Source organism: Equus caballus, chromosome 5, assembly GCF_041296265.1.
Source record: "Equus caballus isolate H_3958 breed thoroughbred chromosome 5, TB-T2T, whole genome shotgun sequence".
NCBI classification, from domain to species: domain Eukaryota; kingdom Metazoa; phylum Chordata; class Mammalia; order Perissodactyla; family Equidae; genus Equus; species Equus caballus.
Genome location: NC_091688.1, coordinates 38,897,235 through 38,924,224, shown reverse-complemented (window position 1 = coordinate 38,924,224; position 26,990 = coordinate 38,897,235). Strand labels below are relative to the sequence as shown.

The following is a 26,990-nucleotide window of genomic DNA, read 5'->3' as shown; positions in this document are numbered from 1 at the left end:
ACAGTGGGAGGAATGAATGCGTGCCACTTTCAGGGCTGGCTCCTAAATTCTCTTGGGTGACCTTCCATGCTCTCTGCTTTTGTAGAGAAATTGGAAGCCTTGAGGATGGCAGTAAGGAGCTTGGGCTCCTAAATGACTGTGTGGAGCAGAGCCTTGCCCTTCACCCTGAGAGCAAGTAATATTTTGTTTTGGAGGGCTCCTAAGACTTCTGGGGTCATCTGTTAAAACTGTTTAATATTCCTTTTCTTAGCACATTGGCTAAGTGCGTTTCAAATGTTACTTTCACATTAAATGGAAACTATTTCTTCATGTATCTATCTCTTCCAGTATATTAATTTGGAAACTTCTTAAGGAGAGGCGTTTTTTCTAATCAGCCTTTATGTTTGATATACTAAGTCCTCAATAAATATTTGTTGACCTAGAAAATATATCAGTGGATTAACAAATAATAATACTGTTATGTAACATGTATTGAATGCTTAAGTGCCAATGGAACATGTTCAGGCATTTACATCCATTGCTTTATATAATCCTCACAATTCACAAATGTTACTTAAGTGCTTACCATGTGTTGGGCTTTGAAAGAGTCACTGGGGATACATTAGTCAACAAGACAAAAGTTTCTGTCCTCATAGACATAAATCATAGTTGTGATAGTAAGATAAACAAGAACAATTTTGAAATGTCAAATGATGAAAAGTGCTTTGGATATTTAGGAAGTAGTATAAGGAAGAGAGGAGTTGATGGGGGTTGGGAGACGTGACTATACTAAACAAGTGGTAAGGGAAGACTTCAGGGAAATTGTAACACTTGAGTACGCACTGAAGGTTGAGAGGGAACAAATAGTAGCTATCAGCGAGAAAAGCATTATAGGCAGAGAAAACAACAAGGGCAAAAGCCTCGAGATGAGAATGTGCTCACATGGCTGTACAAGTACGTACTGTCCTCAGTTTGCATAGGAGAAAATTGAACCGAGAAAATTTAAGTAACTGGTGTAAGGACTTACAGCTGATAAGTGGCACATTCAAGACTTGAACTGAAATCTCTTGGATTTAAAAGCCCATGTTCTATTTTGATGCACTGCTCTGCCTGTGACTTTTACTAGTAACACTAAAGTATACAAACATACACACACACATACAACGTTCTAAAAGAACTATTGTGGCAGATAAAAATGATTCTCCTAATACCAATCCTTTCCACGTGACTTCTTGTTCAATAGAGGCTGGAAGGGTGAAGCCAGGGTTTCTGCATTTAGCCTCTCCTCCACTAAACAGATCACCTTCCAGATTGAGAGATGGACTTGGGTGTAACAAAACTGCAGCTGTGGGCTCTTCTGAAAGCTAGACGGTAGAGGTGGCTATTTGACTCTTCTGAGTTGCAGAAGGTAAGCTACATTGCTTGGTCAGTCTCCAATTAGGTAGTGTTGAATGGTAGTTACAGCAGTTTCTTGATTTTGGAACTTTCCCAGTAGCAGCAGAGACCCTGTGGATCTTGAGTCACCTGTGGGGGAGGTGGCTGCTCTCTTGCCAGGACGGTTTGGCATTTTGCTTATGAGAGTTGCTCCTGGAGGCTCAGCCTAGAGCCTCATTCTCCAGCCTTTCCCTGAATACCTTATATTAAATCCCATTCTTTGTAAATCAGCTACAGTGGGTTCTGTTGTCTGACACAAAATCCTAACTGATAGAGTAATTGGCACAAAAAATGGGGTGGCCATGACTCTCTTTGATGATTCAAGCCAGGCTTCTGGTTTGTTTTCTGTTATACAGATATAGCCTGTTTATCTATATTGGTCCCATGGTCCGAAGTCCTCATCAACCATAGTATTCTGATTAGCATCCTGGCCTTGCTTCCTATTAGAGCAGCCATGCCTTCCATGGTCTCTGTTGAACTCCTATGAATTTGACTATTGTAGTTAACTTCTACAAGTGGAATCATACAGTATTTGTCCTTTTGTGACTGGCATATTTCACTTAGCATGTGTCCTCAAGGTTCATCCACATTCTATTGTGTGTCAGAATTTCCTTTGTTTTTAAGGCTGAGTAATATTCCAATATGTATATACCATGTTTATTTACCCATTCATCCACCAATAGACCTGTGGGTTGCTTCCATCTTTTGACTATTGTGAATAATGCTGCTATGAATGTGGTTATAAAAGATACATCTCTTAAATACTTTATTTGTGCAAACATTTTTTTTCCTTCCTGAAGCCCCAGTGCATAGTTGTATATCCTAGTTGTGAGTCCTTCTAGTTCTTCTATGTGAGCCACCACCACCATGTGGCTACTGACAGACAGGTGGTTTCGTTCCATGACTAGGAAGCAAACCCAGGCCACGGAAGCAGTGAGAGTGCCAAATTTCAACCACTAGACCCTCAGGTCTGGCTCTCAAACATTTTTGTTTTAATGTTGCCAAAATTAGGGCTTAACAAGGTGATTAATTTCTACTTTAGAAATATGAGCATAACCAGGAAGAATTTGGAATATTTCTTAGCTGAGATCTTAAGAGTAGTTGTGGGTGTGAGATGCAAAGGATGAAGGGCAGAAATGCAAAGTGAGAGGAGAGGGTGAAGTTTCTGATTTAAAAACCATAGGAAGAAAGCCCACAGTCAAAGTGGGGCTTCTGAGAATAGTCGACCCCAGGGTGGATGCAGACAGGATAGGCGGAGGTCATGTGGTAATTTAGAATCAACACCAGGGAAAGGAAATGCAGATCTAGTTCCTGCCCTGGGTCCACAATAACTGAATCATCTTGGCCAGGTACCTTAACACCTCTGAATCTTGGAATCTTCATCTGTAAATTGGCAATAGTAGTATCTCTCGTGAGATTGTTCAAAAATTCAAATGTGTTAATAGTTCCCGAACTCCATCGTAATCAGGGAGCCTATTTCAGAAACAATGACTTCACCTTTCTCTCTTGCCTGTTTATATTATGCTTTTCAAAGATACTTGGACTTTTATCGCTAATGCACAATGACCCCAATGCTGAGAACAGGCTGTAGGGAGGCAAGGGACAAAGAAGGGAGACATGAATCCACTGCTGTAATAAAAGCAAGAGGTGCCTCGGACAAGGATGGAAGCACTGGAAGCGATGAAATGAGGTGGTATTCTAGATATAGATATTTTAACTTTTTATTGTGAAAAATTAAAAACACACAAAAGCAGAAACTAGTATAAGTTCCCCTTCTTCCAGCAATGTATCCATCACTCAGCTTCAGAAACGTGCACACAGGACCAACCCTGGTTTCATCTTACCCCCATCCACTTCCCACCCAGCCTACCCTTATCAGATTATTTCAAACAAAATCGTATCATTTAATCTACAAATCCTTCAGTATGAGTTTAAAAGATAAAAATTCCTTTTTTTTTATAGAAACCACAATACTATCATTTATATCCCAGACATACAATCATTTCTTAGTATTAGTGTACAATTTTCCCTTCATATTTGTGATGTATTTCTTAACTTGATTTGTTTGAGTCAGGATTCAAACAAGGCCCACTCATTCCTTTGGCTGATATGTCTCAAGTCTCATTTAATATATAGGTCTTCTCTCCTTCTTTGATTTTTTAAATTTCCTTCCTTCCTTCCTATCTTTTGTCATTTATTTGCTGAAGAAAGCAGGTCATTTGTCCTACAGAATTTTCCCCCAGTTTGGATGTTGCTGATTGCAGTGCCATGGTGTATTTAACATATTCCTTTGTCCCAAGGATTTCCTGTAGTTAGATCTAGAGAATCTATCTGATTCAGTTTTGATATTTGCGCATGAATACTTTGTAGGTGGTATTGAATACCACCTTCAAGAGGCACATCAAGTGAGGGTCTGTCTTTTAATGTTAACCAGTAGGTGTAGCATGAAACATCCACACAAAACAGTGGTTTTCTATTTATTTCATTCCTTCTTCATTTATTGGAAGAATTATTCTCACATCAACTATTTGGCAACTCAAAGATACAGTTCCTACAAGAAAGGTGGCTCCAGATCCTTTGAGTAGGAAGTAGTATTTAGAGACTACAACCTGTGCAAGGAGTGCTCACTGTTATTGGATTGGTAGTTATTACTGGGTCTTTTCAGCAGACAGACCTAGGAAATAACTATCTTTTTTAGAAAGGCAGAGTTTGTCATCAGTTTAAACTATTTCCAATTCAAATTTGGGTTTGCAGGGTTGTTACTTAACTTTTTAATTTTATATTTGTATTTCTCTTCTCTAATGTTAAAAATCTTTGGGGGCCGGTCCCAGTGGTAAAGCAGTTAAGTTTGCACATTCCACTTGGGCGGCCCAGGATTTGTGAGTTTGGATCCCAGGTGCGGACCTGCGCACCGCTTGTTAAGCCAAGCTGTGGCAGGCATGCCCCATACAAAGTAGAGGAAGACGGGCAAGGATGTTAGCACAGGGCCAGTCTTCTTCAGCAAAAAAGAAGATTGGTGGCAGATGTTAGATTAGGGTTAATCTTCCTCAAAAAAACTTTAAAAAAAGAAGAAAGAGAAAAAAATGTCCCTAATAATGTTAACATAATTAGTTTTTGCTTTTGGAAACTCAGCCGACAGCCTGCTTCTCCAGCTCTTCTGATGATTTTACAAAGTATTTAATATCGTGTTTTAAATATCTTTCTCTGTAAACCATTTGGAATGCATTCTTTTGTTTGAACTGAACCCTGACAGTGTGAACAGTGTAAGCAGGAGGGGAGGAGCTATCCATGGTCTATGAAGTACCTGTGCAGCTACTCACAGTGAAACCAATGAGTGCAGATGATTCCCCAGTGGGAGAATTGTTGTGACCATGTTAAACAGAGACCTGAGTCAACTCACTCTCTTCTGTCTATGTATAAATCCGAATTCACCAAAATTTGTACTTCTGTTTTTCAACATTAATCCTTCTCCCTCCTTATTCTTTTCCCCTAAATCAGACCCTGGGGAACATGTCAGTTTGCCTCAGAGCAGGTACACAGGGTCTTCCCTTAACTATGGATCCTGGTTATGTCAGTGAAGTCTTTCAGGAGCCATCCCATCACCACTTCAGAGTAGATGAATCAGGAGTCCTGGGAGTGAGTGCACATGCGCAAGAAGAACTGGAAAGCTGGAACTTGTTGTCCACTCCAGAGACCTTGAGGGCTGCACTTAGCTGGGGGCTTTGGATCAGGGACAAGTCTTATGAGGGACATTCTCGTAACTTTCCATGGCTTCTTCATCCTTACAGCGGACCATTCCAGCTGAATCCCCTGAAAGCTGCCTCTTCACCTCAGAGTAGATAACGGAGGCACACTGGAGTGGAAAGAAGATAGAAGAAGAAATGGAAAGAGAGAGGGAGTATGGGGCTATAGGTAGTAGCAGAAGAGAAAATAGTCAGGAAATAAAACTCACCTTGTCCTCTAGAGATGTTCTGGAGGTATTGGCTGTGGAGGGAAAGGGAACCACTGAACTGTGGGCATCTGGATCCACCAGGAACTCAGTCTTTTAGCTTATTTCCCAGAGGCTGGGAGCCACTGGGCCCTTTCATTGACTGTCATGTTTTTCTAACCCTAAACCCCAACACGCCCTGTAGCACATGTGATTTTCTGTTTCATCATTTCTCAACCCAGCCTTCTGCAAATTCGTTTCAAGCTCCACTGATCTGTAAAGTCTTCCCTCAATACCATGCCAAGAAACCTTGCTCCCTTCCTTCACCAGATGTTGAGAGAGGATTTGTCTCTTAGTTTTAATTCTTTCCTCTCTTAGTGTATAGCACTTCCATTTCACCCCAACCTCAAAGTTCACCCCTGATTGCCCACCAAGTTCCAATTACAGCTCTTCATATGTATGCCCTCTTACATTAGCATATTCTAGTTCTTGATTTTATTGCCACAATTTCTTAGAGATGGAACCACAGTGAGAAAAAAGTTTAGAAGGTATGATTTGTCAGATCCCACATGGGAAATTAAGAGTTTCAGAGAAGAAGATGGAATCATCAAAAACACAGAGTAATTTTATGGAGAGATAGAGCCTGAAAAAAAGATACATCCTGGGACACTTGAGGTTTCTCTTTTTCACCATATTCTTACTATAGACCTTTTGGGGTTATAGATCTTTTTAATGATATGATAGAAGCTATGTATTCTCTTCTCAGAACAATAGTCATATGCACGGAACTTTGCATACAATTTCAGGGGCTTCAGGCAAACCTTGAGGCACTGGTGAAGAAATCTTGCTACAGATCATTAATACATAACGTGTCTAAAATATAACTAGTCCGCCAACAGAGTGCTCAGCTATAACGGTATTTTGACAAATGTGTCAAGGACAGAGTGTGAAGAACAGGAAATGATCAGGTTAACTTTATAAGATGGACCCAATTAACCCAAGCAAATTGGTGGCAGTTCTAATCCCACCGTGCAAAAGACCCTGATTGGTGTAAACGGCTGAGAAATCAAAGTGAGAACAAACTAGGTGATCAGATGATATGTGTTGGTCAAATATAGTAATAGGTTCTAGAAACAGCAAATATAACAGCAAAACAGAAGACTTGGTCTTTTACTGGTTGTGTGACCTTGAAAATTCCTTAGCCTCATTTGTAAAACAAGTTTAGGTAAGATTACAATTGAAATTTCTAGTAGGTACAAAGATACTGGAGATTTTAAACTCCCAAGTGAGGTGCCATATGTAGAGAAGGCAACCTTTGAAATGGGAGAAAATATCTGCAAACCATATTTCAAATAAGGAATTTATATCCAAAATATATAAGGAACTCATACAACTCAATAGTCAAAATAATAATAATGATGACCTGATTAAAAAATGGGCAAGGGAAATAAATAGACATTTCTCCAAAGAAGACATACAAATGGGCAACAGGTATTCAAAAGGTACTCCACATCACTAACCATCAGGGAAATGCAAATCAAAACCACAATGAGTTATCACCTCACATCTGTTAGGATAACTATTATCAAAAAGACAAAAGATAAGTGTTGGCAAGGATGCAGAGAAAAAGGAACACTTGTACACTCTTGATGAGAGTGTAAATTGGTATAGTCGTTATGAACAACTGTATGGAGGTTCCTTTAAAAATCAAAAATAAAATGATCATATAATCCAGCAATGCCACTTCTGAGTATTTACCCAAAGGAATTAAAATCAGGATCTTGAAGAGATACCTGCGCTCCCTTATTCATCATAGAATTATTCACAATAAGCAAGATATGGAAACAACTTAAATGTCCATTAATGGATGAATGGATAAAGAAAACGTAGATACATATATAATGAAATATTATTCAGCCTTTAAAAAGAGGAGAATCCTACCACTTGTGACAAGATGGATGGACCTAGAGGACTTCATGCTAAGTAGAAAAAGTCAGACATAGAAGATAAATACTGTATGTTCTCACTCATATGTGGAATCTAAATATTCAAACACATAGAAGTGGAGAGTAGAATGGTGGTTACAAGGGTCTCGGAGGAGGAGAGAGTGGAGGCAATTGTCAAAGAGTACAAAGCCTGAGTTATGCAGAATGAATAAGTTCTGGAGATCTATTATACAGCATAGTGCCTGTAGCTGACAACATTCTATTCTATAGTTAAAACTTACTAAGAAGGTAGATCTTATGTTAAGTGTTCTTACCGCACACAATAATAATAATAATAATAAAGGGAGTGGAAAGAAATTTTGGGAGATGATGCATATATCTATGAACTTGATGGTGGTTATGGTTTCAATGGTATATACTTATCAATGGTATATACTTATCCCCAAACTTGTGAGTTGTATATATTAAACATGTACAACTTTTTACATGTCAAAGAAAAAAGTGGTGAACTCCTTATAATATGTTAGAATATGGATGAATTGCAAAACATTATGTTAAGTGAAAGAAGCCAGATAAAAAGACTACATTATATATGATTCCATTTATATGAAATTATAGAAAAGCAAAACTATAGGGACAAAAAGCAGATAAGTGGTTGCCAGGAGTGGGGCTGGGGGAGATTAACTGCAAAGGGACCCGGCGGGATTTTCTGGGGTGTTGGAAATGTTCTACATCATGATGGTGGTGGTGGTTCTCTGACTATATACATTTGTTAAAATTAATTGAATTGTACATTTAAAATTAATGAATTATATTGTCTATAGGTTATACCTCAAAAAGCTGATTAAAACAATAAATTTGAGCAGAATAGAAAATAGAGTGTATCCCACTAAGTATTGTCTCATATAGCTTTTGTTTCAGTTATGTGTCAGTGATTGTGTGTGTGTGTGTGTGTACATGTTCGCCCTGGCTGACAATACAATTTGTATTTCCTATGGTGGATTACAATAAAAAATATTTGAAAGCCACCAATCTAGAGAGTTGAGAATTCTGACTCACAACTGGTGATCAGATCAGAATAGTGTTGCTGGGTTAGCACGGACCTGAAATGCCCAAGTGTTCCCAAGGACAGATGTGGTCCACGTGGCAGAGAGAACAAGCAGAAGTGTGGCCATCTTGGGTCCTGTCCAATAGCATTTACAGGTACCAACAGACTCCAGCAGCATAAAGCTGGATGTGATCAACTGGAAGTGAGGCCAGTGAAGGAGTCGCAAACAACTCTGGAATTAGAAATGTACCAGGTGTACCAAAGGAACTTCGGGAAGGAGAGACTCAGCAGGAAACCTCAGAAGAGACTACACATGCACCTCATAGGGGAGAGTGCCTGCTTAAGCATCTGGCAGGCCAAAGAGGCGGAAACCTGCTTCTAAAACACCAATTGGAGTAAGTCCTTTCCCCAGCAACCTCCAGACTAGTCAGGAGAGGCCAACCAAAGAAACAGAGAAGAAGCCAACTCTACCCTGTCTTCCCTCTCAGCCCTACCATCGCCAGCTTCCACTCTGAAATGTGTCTGAACTAGAGATAGGAAAGTTTTGATTAATATTTTGAACTCGATATTCTAGTTACCAACTTGAGACTGTGACATAGTGTCCACTTACTGTCTATTACCTAAGAGAATAGGTAATAGACAGTAAGAATAGAGAATTTGTCAAAAAGCCTTTGGCTGCCAGAATTTTCATCCTGAGTGCCTGAGAAGATCTCCCACAAAATACAGTATAAAGAGACTGTGGAAGACAGAAAATTTTTATAATTAAACCATAAATCTTGCTTGTTCAGTGTATTGGTTGCATGGACGCATTATACGGATTAATTAAACGTATATATGTAAACATATATATACACACATATATGGATGTATATATATGTATATATATGTATACATTATACATGTATATAAATGTTCTCAGTACACAGTAGGTGCTTTGTTATCATTCATTAATTACTTAAGGACAACCTTCATATATACACCTTCATGATCACAGTATCTATCAGAAAGATGTTTAATTTTGTTCTGACCTTCAGCAAAGATATATTATGCATTTTTTAGTGTCTACCCTCTCTCTTCAGAGTCTAAGCACCACACTGTAGGGATTTTTATCTGCTTTGTTCACTGATTGACTTCCTATGCTTACAACAGTACCTGGCACATAGGACGTGCTCAATAAATATGTATTGAATGAACGAGTATAGTTTGCAGCCAGAATCTATCCCCAGTGACTTACTTTCCTTTTCTTCTCCCTGCTGAATAATCTGGATCTCAGAATATACCAGGTCTCCTTCTTTGCGGTGCACTGGAAAGAAAAAACAACACTTTCTAGACTGTCCCAGTCAGTGGTATGTGCTGCAGATGCTCCTTCCTAAGCATCCTCTCCACTCTTCTGGGACAGACTGTGAAGCAAGTATTTATTGGGAATGTCTAGGTGTGGGATACCTTAGGGAGACCAGGGACCTTTTCCAGACCTCAAAGCACATTATCTTTGCCTGGCTCAGGCTGCGAGCAGCTTCCTACTGGGGAATCCTCACCATTGCTGTACAATTGCTGCAGCTCCACTGCGGCAGGGCACGTGGGATGGGCGGACTCTCTTAAGCCTGGGGTGGGAGGACTCCTGTGAGACATAGAAACACACGATCATCCCTGGAACATTATAATATGCAGGAGACTGGAATAGCCAGAGAGAAAGGGGACTTCAGCAGACACCAGAGGACTGGGGACCCTGAATGGTTTAACTGGAGCATCAATATGTCTATATAGAGTCATATTGTCCTTTTAAAAGAAATCCCGGGGCTGTGGTATGGGCAGGTTCCCTGGGAACAAGGCCAGAGAGTCTCTGACATCACAGCAGCAATCATCTCACAGGTAGAATGATCACTTTCAATTGGTTAAAAAACCTGACATCATCAGGAGGTATTGTCTTCACCTCATCCTGTCAGGACAATTCAAGAAGCAATTAGACATAATCCATGCCCCAAGTCCCTGGCTGTAACCTAAGATGGAGACACTGACATAGACAGAAGAAGAAGACCATATTTTCCAAACCAAAGTTAAAGGCACAAAATCTGATGAAAATATGTGCACATGTGGAGCAAAAAGAAGATTATTGGAAAATGCGACTTTCCTGGTAAATCTGGAACAGATAGTCATTTTACACATAGTTATAGTAATATATTGTTTAACCAGAGCACTATTTGCACCAGAAATACACTGCGTCAACCTAGAAAATCTGTAACCTTTGGTATCATCCTTTTAGATGAGTGGATGAATTTCAAATAAGAAGCTTATCTAAATACATGCAATCTCTATAACACAGACTATTAGAAGCTTTCTTGGAAGCTGTGAGTTTGGCTGTTTCAAGGAACGTGAAAATGGGAGCATCTAACCATAGGGACATAGAGAAATCACTTGACCTAATTTTGCAGCCCCGTAGTTCTGCATATTTTATTCTTGGAAAACCGCAAGGCTGAGGCCTCACCTGATTCTGTTTTTCAGAAAACCGTCTCCTGCAAAATAAAGCAAAGGCACGTTTATGTCAGCAGAGGGAGCACTTTCTCAAATACTACTTCACGCGCACATAAGCTGCCTAAGAGAGGTCACGGGAAAATTCAAACACGGACCCTGTCCCGAATTCTCATGAAACTTGATGTGAAAAAAAAATTGAACAAAGCATATAACTTACTGGGGACAGGGCCACATATTCCTGGGTTAAATATGCAATTATTTGAGACTTGATTAAGATTCAAGGCTGTGTCCATGTACCTCAGGAAGTATTAAAAATAACTGACTTCTGTCTTGTAGAGTAGTGAGGAGCTGCAGGTGGACAGCAAGGAGCATCTGTGGTCATGCCCACAGGAACCTGGGGCTCCAACTCAGGCTTGCTAAGGAGACTTGTGGTCAGAGGTCCAAAGCTCCCTATACCTAGCCCAGAGCAGGGCCCACAGAAGGCGCTCAGAAGGACCTGGTGAGTTGAACTGAATTACATCAAGAGACAGAGTTGAAGGATGTGGGTGAATGTTCTAGAACTGAAAGAGGTCCTGTGCCTGTCTTCCACACCAGGTTTTCTGGCATCTGAAACCAGCTTGACCTGGGCTAAGGCAAGAAGCATTTGGAAGCACATGGTAGGTGGTGCCTGGCAGACGGAGAAACTCTCCCTCAGGTAGGGGAGGAGCTGGAGGGCTGACCTGTGGAGAGCAGGGCCTCTGAAGCATGAGATGGTAGGTTCAGGCTTTGACTCAGAGGAGTCTCTGAGGAAAAAGAATAGAGATTAGCCAGATCCTATTTCTAGTCACTTCTTTACAGAGCCTGTCGGTTTATTTTGATTGTCCATATAAGGGCGATTTAGGACAGGCTGACGTATCTAGTTGACCAGTCTGTATGAACCAAAGAAACCGCCCAAGTAAACTGTTTAGATAAAATTTTTGAAACTTACATTTAAAATCTTACTTCCTCCCCACCTTTCACTTGAGGCTTAGTAAACCAAACTAGATATAAGCAGCCCTCAACCACAGCATCTATTAAGAAAACTGCCCTTTAAAGGGTTTGAGTGTGCCTGTGAGTGTTGGGGTGCTGAGGTAGAGAATGGTGATTTGGTGGTTACCGAGGCTGCAACAAGCTGAGGTGTCCAAAGCAAGGGCTCTTGCAAGTGGTAGGAGAGAACACAAACCTGATTTCCTCTGGTGCCAGCAGCAAAACAGCAGGGCAGCAGCCAGAAGAATGCTGAGCGACACTCCAGTGGCTCCCCCGGCAATAAGGCCACTTCTATTCCCTGGAGGGCCTGAGGGAGAAGAGTCTGTATGAGCCCCAGGGGAAGAGATCTAGGGCCTAGAATTGCCACGATGCCCTGAAACCTTCCCTTGGCTTGACTGGAGTCTGAGCCCTGGGAGAGGGAGGAATCTAGAGGGGCTAGGACTCACGAGGGCTAGACCGGGGATGATGTGGCACAGGAAGTAGCCTTCTACTTGTGCGAGGCTCAGACCTGAGCCTGTACAGGACAGGAAGTAACTCATTGTGAAGTGGTAGAAGGCAAGAGGTTAAGAGTCCTGGTGGATTGTGGCAAAGGGGAAAAAGGTAGCCAGCTCCTTCCACTGATGAGTACTACAAAGCTAGAGTAATCAAAACGAATTGGTACTGGCATAAAAACAGATACAGAGACCAATTGGACAGAATCTAGAGTCTAGAAATAAACCCATGCATATATGATCAACTAATACTTGACAAGGGAGCCAAGAATGCTCAACAGAGAAAAGATAGTCTCTTAACAAATGGCACTGAGAAACCTAGATATTCAAAACTAGATATGCAGAAGAATAAAACTGGACTTCTGTCTACTCCACTCACAAAAATTAACTCAAAATGTATTAAAGACTTATATGTAAGACCTGAAACCATAAAATTCCTAGAAGAAAACAGGGGCAAATCTCTTTGGCATTGGTCTCAATAATGACTTTTTGGATATGACACCATAAGCACAAGCAACAAAAGTGAAAATCAAGAAGTGAGACTGCATCAAATTAAAAAGCTTCTGCACAGCAAAGGAAACCATCATAGAAATGAAAAGATAATCTACAGAATGGGGGAAAAGACTTGCAAATCATATATCTGATAAGGGGTTAATATCCAATAATATAAGGAACGCATACAACTCAATGGCAAAAAACAAAAAAATCCCCAAATAATCCAATTTAAAAATGGGCAAAGGACATGAAGAGACTTTTTTTCCAAAGAAGATATATGAATGGCCAACAGGTACATGAAAAGGTGCTCAATATCACTAATCATTAGGGAAATGCAAATCAAAACCACAGTGAGATATTACCTCAGTCCTGTCCCAATGGCTATTAGTAAACAAACAAGAGATAACAAGTGTTGGTGAGGATGTGGAGAAAAAGAAACCCTTGTACCCTCGTGGTTAAAATGAAAATTGGTGCAGCCACTATTGAAAACAGTATAGAGGTTGCTTAAAAAATTAAAAATAGAACTGCTATGTTCTATTTTTATCCAACAATCTGGGTAAATATCCTAAGGAAATTAAATTACTACATCAAAGAGATATCTGCATCCTCAAGTTCTTTGCAGCATTATTTACAATAGCCAAGACATGGGCAACCTAAGGGTCCATCAATGGATGAATGGATAAAGAATGTATACATATATATAATGTATACATATATATATATATATATATATATATATGTAGGATGAATATTATTCAGCCATAAAAAGGAAGGAAATCCTACCTTTTGCAACAACATGGATGAATCTTGAGGGCATTATGCTAAGGGAAATAACTCAGACAGAGAATGACAAATACTGTATGATCTCACTTATATGTGGAATCTAAAAACTCACAGAAACAGAGAACAAATCTGTGGTTACTAGGCACAAGAGATGGAGGATGGGGGAAATAAATAAAGGTGGTCGAAGGATACAAACTTCCAGTTACACGATGAATAAATTCTAAGGATAGTAATGTACGGCACACTGACTAGAGTTAAGAATACTGTATCATATATTTGAAAGCTGCTAATACAGAATTTAAAAGTTCTTACCACACACAAACAGACACAAAATTGTAACCAGGTGAGGTGATGGATGTGTTAACTAACTTTACTGTGGTAAACATTTCACAATACATCCATATAGCAAATCATCACACTGTACCACTTAAATCTACACAATGTTATATGCCAATAATATCTTGACAAATGTGGGGGAAAAAAGAAAGGCACAGACTCTAGAATTATGTTATTGGGTTAGAATCCTGACTCTTCCACTTACTAGCTGTGTGGCCAGGGAAAATTATTTCATCTCCCTGTGCCTCAGCTTTCTTATCTGTAAAATGGGGATGATGGTAACTATATTAGTACTATTGGAGGTAGACTAAGTATGTGTTAATATATATAAAGTACTTTGAGCAGCTCCTGACACATGACAAGTGCTATGTCTATGTTAGTATTAGCTCTTATTTGTTGCCCTCATACTATGCCCTAGGCCCTCAAGAACTTCATGCTGCCCTCTGATCAGCTTAGGGGACACGCCCACAAATTAGGTCTGCTCCTACTCAGCATACTCCAGCCAACTTCAGCCTATTCTGTAGACTGAAGTGTTTCCCCCTGAAATTCATACATGGAAGCAGCCCTAACTTTTAGAGATGGGGGTCTTTGGGAGGTAATCAGGTTTAGATGAGGTCCCTCATGATGGAATTAGTGTTCTTAGAAGAGACACCAGAGATCTCTTTCTCTCTTCCCCCTCTCTACCATGTGAGGACACAGCAAGAATGCAGCTGTCTGCAAGCCAGGAAGAGAGCTCTCCTGCCAACTTGACCATACCAGCACCCTGATCTCAGACACAATCTCATACTTGCAGCCTCTAGAATTGTGAGAAATAAATTTCTTGTTGTTAAAGCCACTCTGTCTATGGTATTTTGTTATAGCAACATGAGCTTCGGCAGCCCACCTTAGCCTAGTACTGCAGGCTAATTCAGAGTTTCTCTCTTGCTAGAAATTCTCCCACTTCTAAAGTACAGAGATTTTGCATAAGGTCCATGAACAAAAGAGATTTAGGAAGAAATTTCTGCTCTATCATACATCAACTCAATCCTTGACATTTGCTTAATCCCTGAGATCATCTGTTTCCTTAACAGACAATGACATCTGCCTTGCAGGGTAGTTGTGAGTGTAAAATGAAATTACATGTGTGAAGTAACCAGTTCACTGTCTGGATCAGAGGAGGCTAATTCATTTTTATCCCCTTAACCTCCAAAAGGAAGGTAAGTAATTTTACACTTGGGTGTGAATGACCCTCAGATTCACTATTACCCTATTCAGGGATTGCAAGCTTTGGGCTCTCCAAGGTAAACTTTTCAGTATAAGAGCCTTCCTGGAGAAGCAGCACTCCTACCTCCAGTGTCACTCTGGATTTAAGGCACTCAAGAGCCTTCAGGGAGTGCCCTTTGGGAGCTTTCAGCTCTGCTATCTTCTCTTCCCCTCCCCAGCTGCTTCTTGAAATGACATTAAAATGACACCCAGCTTAGTCTCTGCCCTTCTCTGCTGGGAATTATGCTCAATGTTGCTGTTCGCTAAGAAATTTTGAGGGTGACAAGCAGACCCTTCTGTGGCACCCTTATGTGGGAAAACATGTCAGTCCCCCCACCTACGAAGACCCCGCTTGATCACAAGACTTGCCTCCAGGGAGTTGAAGGGAAAACTGCACAGCAGCTGGGCCATTAGCATAGCAAGCCCTTCCCAGAGCCACTAACCAAAACTGTTGAGGTTCACAGTTCTGTCAGGGCTGACTGCTGATATAAACAGCACAGTTCTATGCTTATTTAGCCTGGTTGACGCTAGGCACTTGACTATGGGGTACTCCCTAGGAGAACTTTGACAATTCTTTCTCTGAGCTAAATGATTGCATGGAGGATAAAATCTGGGCTGCCTGGTATAAGCTTTGTGAAGTTATGCAAATTACCAATCCTTTCTGAGCTTCACACTCCTTTTCTGCAGAATAGAGATAATAATATCTTTATCTTCTACGATTGTTACTATGATCAACAAAAATGATTTATGTAAAATTTATTCATTCAACAAATACTTATCAAATGCCTCATATGAGCTAAACACTAGTCCAGGCACTTGGGATACAACAGTGGTCAAAATAAAGACCTACCTTCATGACACTAATATGGGAGGAGTGAGAGGAGACAGCAAAGACTACATGGCATGGCAATTAGTGACATGTGTTGTGAAGAAGAATCCAGCAGGACCTGGAGAGGGAGCACCTTGGTGAAGAGCTGCTAGGGTGGTTGGGGAGGGTCTCATTGAACAGGGGATTAGTGTTCTGGAGGAAGTGAGGGGGTGAGCATGAGGATATCAGAGAAGGGCAATGCAAAGGCCCTGAGGTGAAAGTGTGACCAAAACATTTGAGAAAGAGACAGAAGACCATGGTGACTAGAGTGGCAAAGGTGAGGGCAGAGTGGCAGGGGACAAGTCAGAGAAGTAGGAGGGCCAGATCATCAGACCATTGAGAAGATGTTGGCTCTCACTCTCAAGGAGATGGGAAGCCAGGGGAAAATATTGAGCAGAGGAGTAATAAGAACTGACTTATGATTTAGAGAGGTCATAAGTGATCTTCACAAGAATAATTTCAGTGGAATGAGGCAAGCCTGATGGTGATGGACTTGAGAGAAAATAGGAGAAGTAAAAAGAGTGGGTAGAGAAAATTCTTTTGAGGAGTTTTATTGTTAAAAAAAAAAAAAAAAGCAAGGAATTCTAGCTTTCCCGTAGCTCCTCAATAAAAGTTAGCTTTATTGGATATCGAAGGATGCAACTTACTCTGAGATAGAGGAGGAATTTCAATTAGTAGAAACCATTTCCTGAGTGCCAAGGGAGCTGAGTGGGAACTTGGCTTGGCCTGTGTGGCTTCTTGGGGAAAAAGGAAGAGAAAGAGAAAGACATAAGCTAGAACTGTGGGATCCCAAAGGAAGGCTTGTCTCCTCAGTGGACAGAACTAGGCTCTGTATCTGCTCTCTTGTAAGTTTCCTGACCTGCATACAGTTGGGCACTGAGACCCTCTCAGGCCTACAGTAATGGAGTGTAGGAATGTCTGTTACTTCAGTCCTTCAGACTTGAGGAGACTGGTTTGATGTGCCGTGGATGATTTACTGAAAGCAGAGTATAGGTGACACTTAGGATGATAGAGCTGTACCCTACCGTAAAACACTGTTAATGAGTTAAAGCTGTTCTTTGAGATCAGCACACAATGGATCAGAGTACAGGCACACAAAATCATCTCCAACGTGTGAAATGGCTCCTGGCCAGCTTTGCCTCACTGTACGACTTCATCATAACCTGAATTATTAATATTTGAACGGAAGAAATTGTCTATCACCACGGAAGATGGCAAAATGGAAATAGAAAAAGGAGGGTCACAAAGATAGTGTTGGTTATGCCCACTCCTAATTTGAGAAAGCTGAGAATAAATAAGATCAATGGAAATTACAACTTACTTCTCACGGTGATGTTCACTACCTCACTCCGGATGTGGCCGTAGCCATTGTCAGCTGTACAATAGTATTCCCCAGCATGGCTCTCGCTGGTAACAGGTATCCTAAGCTCTGCCTTCTGAGAACGCTGACTTTTCCTCCCCAGACTCTCCTTTGTGTCCTCTCTGTGCCAGGAGAATGTGGTGTCCCCTGTGCCTTCAGCCACGGAGCAGACAAGGATCAGTGTCTCCCCTTCAACCACGTGGCCCTCTTGGGGCTGGGTCTCCAAAAGGACTCCAGACACAGGGATTCCTGTGTGCACACAAGATGACAAGTGAGGGCCTGGTGTGGGAGGGCAGGGCTGGGATGTTGGACAGGGTCACCTTTTATGTCACTTTAAGATATATTCTTTAGCAGGTGCCAGCATTGTAGCTCACAGACTGGATTTTGGACCTAGAATATCACTAAATGTAGTAAGTTTTCCATCCTGATACACAAGGCTCCAGGAGAAAAAAGATGGGCCATCCCTGGAGAAGCATTTAAGTTTTGTCTGATGTCCTAGTTGGAGGTCTGGATTGTTTTGAGAGATAGGTAACAACAATAGTGGCCATAATGGCACTGGGCTGGATCACATCCATTTCCAGAAGTCCTGCTTTGGTACCTAAGACAAGCTGATATTTATTGTGTTTATCTTTGTATGTATGCATGTATGCACCTCCTTCTTTTCTGCTTTATACATCACAGGCACTCATATTACTATTTGTTGCTACTGATTAAGAAAACATGGAAGATTATCTTCTAAATAGTTTGCCCCAAGATCTGGCATTCTAGAATCTGCCAACTCAGTAGCAGGGCCCCTTGTTTTCTTGTTTTTGTTTTGTTTTCCCCAACTCCTGTATCTAACTCCATGAAGCACCTCTATCATTTTGAGGCTATAGAGTGTCAAAGGAAGACTGAGTTTTAAAGAAATGGAGTTGGAAATGAAATTCTGCATTTCTTTTGTTACAGTACTTCACTTCTCAGTCTAAGCCTGATGCTTCCACCAGGATGGCAAAATCCATCTGTACTGGGCCGTCCCTACCCACAAAGGGCCAAAGAGTAGTCAGGGAAAATACCACAGCCCCACCCAGCCCACCTGGCTCTCCAACACTCACTCTGCACCTGGATCTGCAGTGGGAGGCTTCGTTTGTGGACGCTGTGGGTCATTGTTTCAGCACCACACCAATAAGATCCTGAGTCTTCCCTCCAGATGGTTGTGATCTGGAATTCTGGGGACCTGCTCCAGTCTGAAAGGATCACCTCGTTGTCTCTGAAGAAGACGAAGTGAAGCTGAGTGTCTGACCGCTCTAGAGGGAGCTGTGTTTCACAGCTCAAGTTTACAGAATTCCCCTCTGTAGGCTGGGAGGCTGTGACTGTCAGCTTTGGACGTGGAAATAGTTCTAGAGAGAAGAGGAAAATCCAGTTCTCAGCATGAGGGTGTTTAGAGCCCCGGGAGAGGTAGGCTTGGATTCTCAGTCCTAGGAAACTTCAGACACACAGCAAGACAAACAAGCTTATCCAATCCTTTATCACATTTTATTTAAGTCTAATCACTCCACTTTCTCTGCTTCCTAGAGGACTTAGGCTTCTCATTTATTCAGAGTTTTGATATCAACCCATAGATCCCCTCCTGTCACACCCAGTTTCCCGACCCTGACATTACTAAGCAAATCTAAATGAAAGGAAGGGTTTACCTTGAATTTTAATAACTTTTGTACTTGATCTAAACATATAATTTCCTTCCACAGATCCAATGCACTGGTAATAGCCACCATTATTTGAACTTGCTTGTGGTATCAGAAGATCCAAGGTTTTATTAGAATTAGAAATAACTTTTCCATTGTAAGTGTACTTCACAGCAATCAGTTTCTCTTTCCCCCTTTTCTTGCATCTCAGAACAAACATATCACCTTCAAACACAGCATCCGGGGCTTGAAGGATGAGAGGGTCTGGAAACCACAGAGAAACAAGACATGTCATTCAGGCACTCCGTCCTCTGTGTATCTGGAATTACAAAGGTTTTGCTGTTTTCTTCTTTTCTCTTCCACAGGATTTAGTCTCCTGACCCAAGGGTGCTCATTTCCTTTCAAATCAGTGACACACTTCAGATACAATTCCTAAATAAATCCCAAGCACATCTACTTAATCATTCAATGATAGATTAAAAATATAAGGATTCTCAAACAGAGAGGAAAAGCTGAGAGGAGGTGTGATCAAAATCCCTGATGTCATTGAATATGGCAAAGATCAACACCAGCTTGCTCATCAAACCTCAGAGCAGGAGTCATCCAAGTGGTAGCTTTTAGCGAAATAGCACGGGAAGTATTACAATGCATTGGAGTCTGCTATGTGGCAGGTTTATCATCACAGACACAAATCCAGGCTGGAGGGATAGTGAAAGTGGTCTGCTAAGGAAATTCTCTGCTCTTTGAGATTAGTTCTACCCTTTCTTTCTTAGATGACAGCAGTGAATGCCTGCTCCTACAGAGCGATGCCTGTGGAGTGATCCAAACCATTGTCCCTAAAGTAGGCAAAACAGGACAGGATGAGATAGGGTGTCAGAAAAGCAGGAGTAAAGAAGGGACTGATACTAGGACAGGTGGGGACACAAGGCCTGAGGTTGGAGATTTTCCCCTCTGAACTCTTGTTTTATGGCACTTTTCACTTTCTATTTTGTGCTCAGTACATTCATGTATGTGTAACTTCTCCTGGAGGAAGTCTGAGAGCAGGATCTCAAACAGCTTCATTTTTGAATCCCCGAACACCAACTCTTTTGCTATGTAAGTGTGCAAGAATGTTTTCATATTAGACATTTGAACTCTAATATCAATAGCAGTTTGGAAAATACTTATAGACCAGGAAGGAGAAGGTGAAACTGAAAGTAACTGCGGTCAAGGGTTAGAGCGGAATGAAAGCCTCAGTTCTTGGAGACTCCAAGGAGCTAAGATGTACCAAAACCATTCCTAAAGTTTTAACTAATTCTCCTTCTTTCTCACCTGAAGAAAAATGCAAGCGCACAGGGTTACTTAGCTGTGAGCCCTCGGCCTGGCATCTGTAGTCTCCAGAAGAATGGACCTGAAAGGTGTTTCCTAGGGTTTCGATTTGTGTTTCTCTTCCAAGGAAGTGACGATACCATTTTATTTTCTCTGGTGCATAGAAGTGAAATCCATCGCAAGTCAGATTCACAGTCTCTCCTTTGAAGACGGTGGTCCATGGAGGATGGAGAGAAATCGTGGGTTTGGGTGCAGTTGCTGAGGAGGAGAGAAATGAGTCTGAGGTGGAGGTGCCTGCAGTCCCCACTACAGAGGTTTGTGTGGGACAGACTGGAGGACCTGGCTTTGGAGAATCCCTAAAAGGCCTTCTGGGAAGGGTGCTGTTTCCCCAGGTTGCAGGTTCTCCAGCTGTGCCTGCCTACCCAGAGGTATGGGGGCTGCTCCATGGTCCATAGGAGCATGTTGGCCTTTCAGAGCCAACCCCAGCAGCACCGACTGACCATGGAAGATCAGTGATGGGAGGCTCACAACCCCCTTACCTTTCCCAGTGGGCCATGTCCTCAAGTAGCTTCCTCCTGGATTCCCTCCTTTCCAGGCTCCTGATATTACAGACTCATCTCTAAGATGAGCAGTTGTATGCCATGGGCATGTGGTGGGCTGGCGGTTGTGATAGAGGGAGCGTAGGAATTTGGGGATTGATTATGCACTTATGGAAAAGGGTTTGAGCTGTATTTTTTACCAACAAGAAGTAGATAGAGGAGAAGGGAGCAGGCTGTTGTCCGAAGTGAGAATTATATTTGAATAGCGACAAAAAGTATGAGTGCTGGGGGGAGGGGACTAGGTGCTCCTATCTCCCCAATCCTCAAAGATACTCTTTCATGACAATAAAATATGGACCTTGCGTTAAATCAGGCTTTAAGATCTTTGAAACACTGACGGATAGAAACTGGAGAATGTAAAGGTAAATATAAATTGAAAATAAGAAGTTTAACTCTCCCTGTTGAAAATAAGGGAAAACTCTTCTCCCTCTCTCCCTTTTCTTTCAGAATTCCTTACAAATGATGTAAATCTTTATAAAGGCTGAATAAGCCCCTTGCCAGTCTCACAACTCAGGAATGTCTTTCTCAAGAGGATCCATCTTTTCAAAATGCAGACATCTAGGGGAATAGCTCCCCTCTCTCCCACTTCCTGTGGGAGGATGACAGACTACATTTGGAGGGCACCTTGCTCCAGTATGCAAAACTACCTCCAGGCCTAAAGACCTGAGAAGTTTATTCCTCCTTTGTATGAAAGCCAAATAGCTCACACAGGGGTGGTCTCCCCGATTATCATGAGCTATGTGTGACAAAGGGTGCTGTCAAGACCTCTTAATTGAGAAATAGTTTAATCTTGAAAACATGTCTGTAATGGGGTCGTATCTGCCTGGCTGTACAGGAACGCCACATTCGTCTCTGTCTCCGCAGTCTCTTAGTGGATTGCGATGCACATCACATTCCGGTTTAATGCTTACTCAAGAAACAAGCATTTTTTCTTTAATCCTTTCTGAAGAGGATTTCTGGATTGGGATAAGATTTTGTTTATAATTATATTTCCCCGAAAGAAACTGTTACTGAGGCTCTTATCTAAGTGTTTATTTTCTGAGTTTTGTAGTTGTGAGGTTGTGAGGGCTAGTAACTGAAGGCATCCCGAATATACCGCTGTGGCATAAAAATTATTTTGAGCTGAAGGCATTTGAGAGTAGATTTTATGTATGTGTTTTTACTCTGAACACCCTTATCTATCTGAAAGCAGGGCCTCCCAAAAGAACTCAATTATCATAAATTGCCTCCCCAGGAGCAACCAGGAAGGATTAATTCTTATCACCAGAGACTGGAAGTGCATCACACCTAAATAAATATTGTGACAAAACTATCATAGCTCTCATCTGTTCTCTAACGGCCTATTTATCTTTCCTAAAAGCCATTTGTTTTCCCCTAAGTGCTCTTCTCCCTTTCCCCTTTCGCTATTCAGATGGTATATAAGCCCCAAATTCCACCTGCCTCCATGGCTCACATTTTTCTTTGTTCTCCTGTAAGTAGTGAATAAAAATCTCTCTTTTCTCTTGTTAATCTGTCTTTGTCCATTTAGTTTGCAGGCCCCTATTATAAAACCTAAGAAGATAGAGGAAAAATGTTTCTTCTCTGCCATAACAAAAATAATTACAACCCAAATTATACATGATTGGAAACATCTCCTCAAACATCCTTCCCCTTTATTGCTACTACCTAGCCTGCTGAAAGATCAGTGCCTTGATAGGCTAATCTTTCACAGGACATACAGCGAAAATTGATGGCAAAGTGATATTTAAGATTTTGTGAAGATGCAGTAACTCATGAAGTTGGTAGAAGTTATGTGGGACCACTGCTCTGATGGCTCCCAAAGTCACTGACAAGTGTAGTAATAAGGCTCTGTTAACAATTGAAGAGGAGAAACCAATGATAGGGAAAATACTTGTTTGGCTTCTGAAAGTCAGTCCCAATGCCCTCCTCTTAAGCCTGTTGCCACCGTTGGGTTTGAAAAAGTGAAGCACTGACCTTCCCAGCTGTGTGTTCTGGATAAAGACATGTCAGAGGAATAAAACTAGGAGTGGACTAGGGAATGGAGATTCTGGGGAAAGTTTTTCCTTTATGGTGGAAAGAGAGAGCATACTGGGAAGCTCTTTTACAGTGTTAGCTTCCCCTGCCCCCCTCCACCACTTCCTGCCTTGAACACGGTCAGGATGCCTGAAGCTGTGGTAGCAACCACATACCAAAAAAAAAATCAATATTAGATTCATGCTTTGCTCTAGAAATTGCCTATGATAAGCTAAAGTCTGTGAAGTAGAAAATAAAACAAATTATTTCCAATTGTATTGTTTTTTTTTAAAAAATAAAATCTCAATTTTGGGTTATGTAATTTACTATAAAATTTTAAGTGGAATCACTTTGTGTGTTTTTTTCTTAGTACCTTTACACTCAGATCAACGTCTACATTTAAGAGCTTATAAGCGATGGCTTTTTTAAAGTTTGAGACATTGTATATTCATAACTTTCTGTGGAAAAACTAGCCAAAGTGGTGTTTTAGTTATCTCAAATGTGAAGGAAATACTCTCCCTCTGTTTGGAGGCAAAAACTGCAGAGTAACCTGGATGCTTGTTTCAAATGAAGAAGCTAAATGTTCTGTTTGGTAATGTAAAACATTCACGTGTCTCTGCAGACATTTTTCTGTCTCTCTTTAGAGGTTGGTACAGACTATCCTGTGTCCCCAGTGGGTATGGGGTTGTTTCTCCTGAAGGGAATAAAAATCCCCATTATCTCTATCCTAGGAAGCACCTGGGTTTAGGGACACAGGGACTTGGCAGTAGGTCCTATACTAGAAGAAAGAGACTTCCTTTGGTGTATGCAGCCAGATTCCTTGCTGGTCCAGATAAGCTGGCCCTGCCGCGCACTGGTGGCCCTATGGCCAGGAGGAAACATACCTTGTCAGGGCCCTCATGAGGTTAGAACTGAGTTAATGGGTTCTGAGATTAACCACATCGAGTAGCTGATGTACAACACTCTCTGTACCTTATTTCTCCATCCTAGAACCATTAGTAAAGTCTTGCCAAGTTGCAATCTCTTCCCAGTTAGTCAGGGATTTGTGGGAAACGGAGCGTATCCACAGCACTAAGGGGGAGAACTGTAGACCCAGGAACTGCAGGGGACAGTGTATATCAAGGGGCTGTGCAGCCCCCAGGATGGACTCCACGGGCTTGAAAGAATCCACAGGGATTGGCAAAACACTTGGAGACAGCTTCCAGTAGAAAGCCGGACTTTCTCCTGACAAGTAGGATGGGGGCTCAAAGTCATCATGATTTGAGTTATTAATAGGAAAATATCTACAAAAATGCTTAAGTTCAGGATAAATTGGTTGATATAGTTAGGGCAGTGCTTTGTCAAGCTGGAGCTAGGAAACGTGGAGAAGCAGGCAAGTTGTTTGTACCCCATCCTCCCCCACTGAGGCACTGGCTTATTTCTATGCTTCCCCTCTCAGGAGTTTATGCATTCTGTCAGGTTGGCTAGAGTCTCGTGTCAGGTGGAGGCACCCCCTCTCTTTGATCTCCATGACATGTATCCTAGGCCCCCCAAGTTCATCGAATACAATAACAGGTTTGGTCCAAGAGTGTAACTCCCAAAGTCTTAAGGTCAGAATGATAAGACAGAGCAATGGTTTCATATGCTTGTAGTCCTCAGGAAAAGGATGCAGACACAACAAGGCCTCTTCTTACAAGTGTTTGAGATAGAGGATGGTTATTAGGATATCTTGAAACATAAGAAAGAAAAGAGAAGGGGTACTTACCAAGTTGTCCACTGACTGGAGCTGCAAAAGTCAAGAGCCAGACATCAGCATAAGGCATGGAGCCCCAAACCACTCCATCCTGAGAGCTCACCTGCCCACATTCTTCTTCCAACTAAGAGGAGGAGAAACACGTCCAGTTCCACTCACTCAAGAGAAGCAAGGTAATGCCATGGCCAAAAGTTCAGGCTGTGAACTCAGGCAGAAACAGCTTTGAATTTCAGCTGTGTGATTCTGGGCAAACTATATAAAACCTCCGAGGATCACTTTCCTCATCTGTAAAATGGGGACCATAAAAGTGACCTCATAGTCTTGTTTTAATGCGTTCAATTAGCAAGTCTTCAATTACTGGTTGCTGTCATTGCGTTTTGAACACTGACTGTGGCTGCTGCTGAGACTTGGCTTCACTATCTTCTTGCCTGGAACGCTGTTCTCCTCCTTCAGTACCAAAGTCACGTCACACCCATGGCCCAGATGAAATCCCACCTCCCCCAAGAAGCCTTCTCAGATGCCCCTAGGCTGTAGCAGCCTCCCTCTTCTCTTGACTCAGAACACAACCATCGCAGCTCATTTGGAACTTGTAATTGGACATGCAGTGTGGGTTAGTGCTTAAAACCATGGTTCCAATGTTAGATTATGGATTTGAGTCCTGACCTGTAACTGTTCTACTGAAGGAAACTTAAGGCAAGAGACTACCTCTGTGCCTTAGTTTCCTTATCTGTAAAATAGAATTTATAGCAATTCTAACCTACCGATTGTTAGAGGATTAGGTAAACTAATACATCAGATATTCTTAGAAGTATCTGACATAAGGCTCAGCAAGAATTAATTATTATCAGCAAACATTAATTATTATCACCCACATTATCTTATGACACATTGTGTAATATTTTCTCCTACTGCCAAGTCAAATGCTCTTGCATTTGTACTTTTATTTCCTTATCAGAGTGTCAGCCATTGTGGGCAAAGACTGTGTCCTCTATGTCACTGTGTTCTCCTCACTGCCCAGCATTGTGCCATGTTCATATACCCATTCATCTGCTATTTAGTGAGTTCCCATGATGCGCCAGCCACACTAACAACTCTTCCCTCAGTTAGGGTTTGGAGATACAGCTGAGAACAAGACAAACATGCTTAATAAATATTTGGTGTATGACTGACTGACCGGTCTTTATTTCCCTAGCTTGAGCTACTAGGAAATCTGTGCCTCATTTATATAAATATTGATAAATAGTACAAAATTAAGGAAGAAAAAAAACAAAGGGAAACCCTCTTATTTCTTCTCTTCTCAGGCTCTTTGCAAACATCAGAGCAGGTTTGATCTTAGGTACAGAGAAGGCAATAACTATTCTCAGCAGATCATTCTACACCTGCTCACAATTAGGACATGGTCCTTTTAAAATGGTGTCAGTTCATCTTTCACTCTGGTCTTCATGACCTGTGATTACCAGGGTAACTGAATCTAACTGTAGCTTTATTTATACATGGAAAAATAAGCCCACTTTTGGAATAGAAAGAATTTTCTGTAGGCAGTTAAAAGCAAATGATGAATACACTTTTGGAAATCAATTTTTTTCTTCTCATACCATTTAATCAACATCTTTCCCCTTTGTTCATTTTCTACTGTTCTTAAATAGGAGTAAAATCCCTTTTATCAGCAGCCCAGAGGAGAGGCCTTTGCTCGTGGAGAAGCTCAGATTTCTCAGCGAGCAGAGGCTTCCTCTCCATCACTTACCAAGGAACAGCAAGGATGCCCACAGTAGCATGGAAGCCTGCTCTGGCAGCCCGAGGAGGAGCAGTTCTTAGGAGACAGGCCGGTTCCCAGTGCTGGGCAGTGAGCTCAGCAAGATGCTTCTCTGAGTATAGCTGGTTGCGGTAATGAAGTGAAAAGAGGAAGTAGAGGAATCTTTCTTAAAATACCAAATAGCATGTTACCCAGTGTAAGAGAATCCCAATAATGAAAATCAATACTTAATAGAATTGCTTAAGTATTGCTTTGACATCTTGGTGTGAATAGCTTCTCAAGGCTTTGGTCATCATGTTTTCAGAACCCTCCATCCTCTGTCTTCCAAGGAAACTGCAACTCATTTGCTCTGCTACCAGATACTAGGCAAGACTGCAGCCCTCTTGAGATTCACATAATCTAAGGATGTACCTGAATCACTCCAGAGTTGGAGAACTTCTCATTCAATGAAGAAATACCTGACTCCTGATGGCCTCTGCTGGACCACTCCAGCTGACCATCTATATTTGATGAAGCATTTGAATCATAGGACTACTCACG

General features: G+C 41.5%; 1 protein-coding gene across 7 annotated transcripts; it reads right to left on the bottom strand.

Moving 5' to 3' along the window:
* Positions 1–3,118: 3,118 nt before the first annotated feature.
* FCRL4 (Fc receptor like 4) lies at positions 3,119–26,586 on the bottom strand. 7 transcript variants are annotated; one of them, XM_014739868.3, is made up of 13 exons: positions 26,442–26,586; positions 24,710–24,730; positions 20,357–20,611; positions 19,055–19,309; positions 18,476–18,760; positions 17,346–17,633; positions 12,006–12,116; positions 11,524–11,586; positions 10,818–10,845; positions 9,871–9,953; positions 9,570–9,638; positions 5,366–5,397; positions 3,119–5,266 (listed from the first exon to the last, which is right to left on the bottom strand). In XM_014739868.3, exons 1-13 carry the CDS (start codon positions 26,470–26,472, stop codon positions 5,141–5,143), a joined length of 1,647 nt encoding a protein of 548 aa, XP_014595354.1. In that variant the 5' UTR covers positions 26,473–26,586; the 3' UTR covers positions 3,119–5,140. The 7 variants fall into 7 exon arrangements, with proteins under 7 accessions (XP_014595354.1, XP_070123098.1, XP_070123099.1 ...); XM_070266997.1 differs by having other exon boundaries at positions 19,055–19,364; positions 26,442–26,561; XM_005610000.4 differs by having other exon boundaries at positions 3,879–5,266; positions 19,271–19,309.
* Between the last annotated feature and the right edge of the window lie 404 nt (positions 26,587–26,990).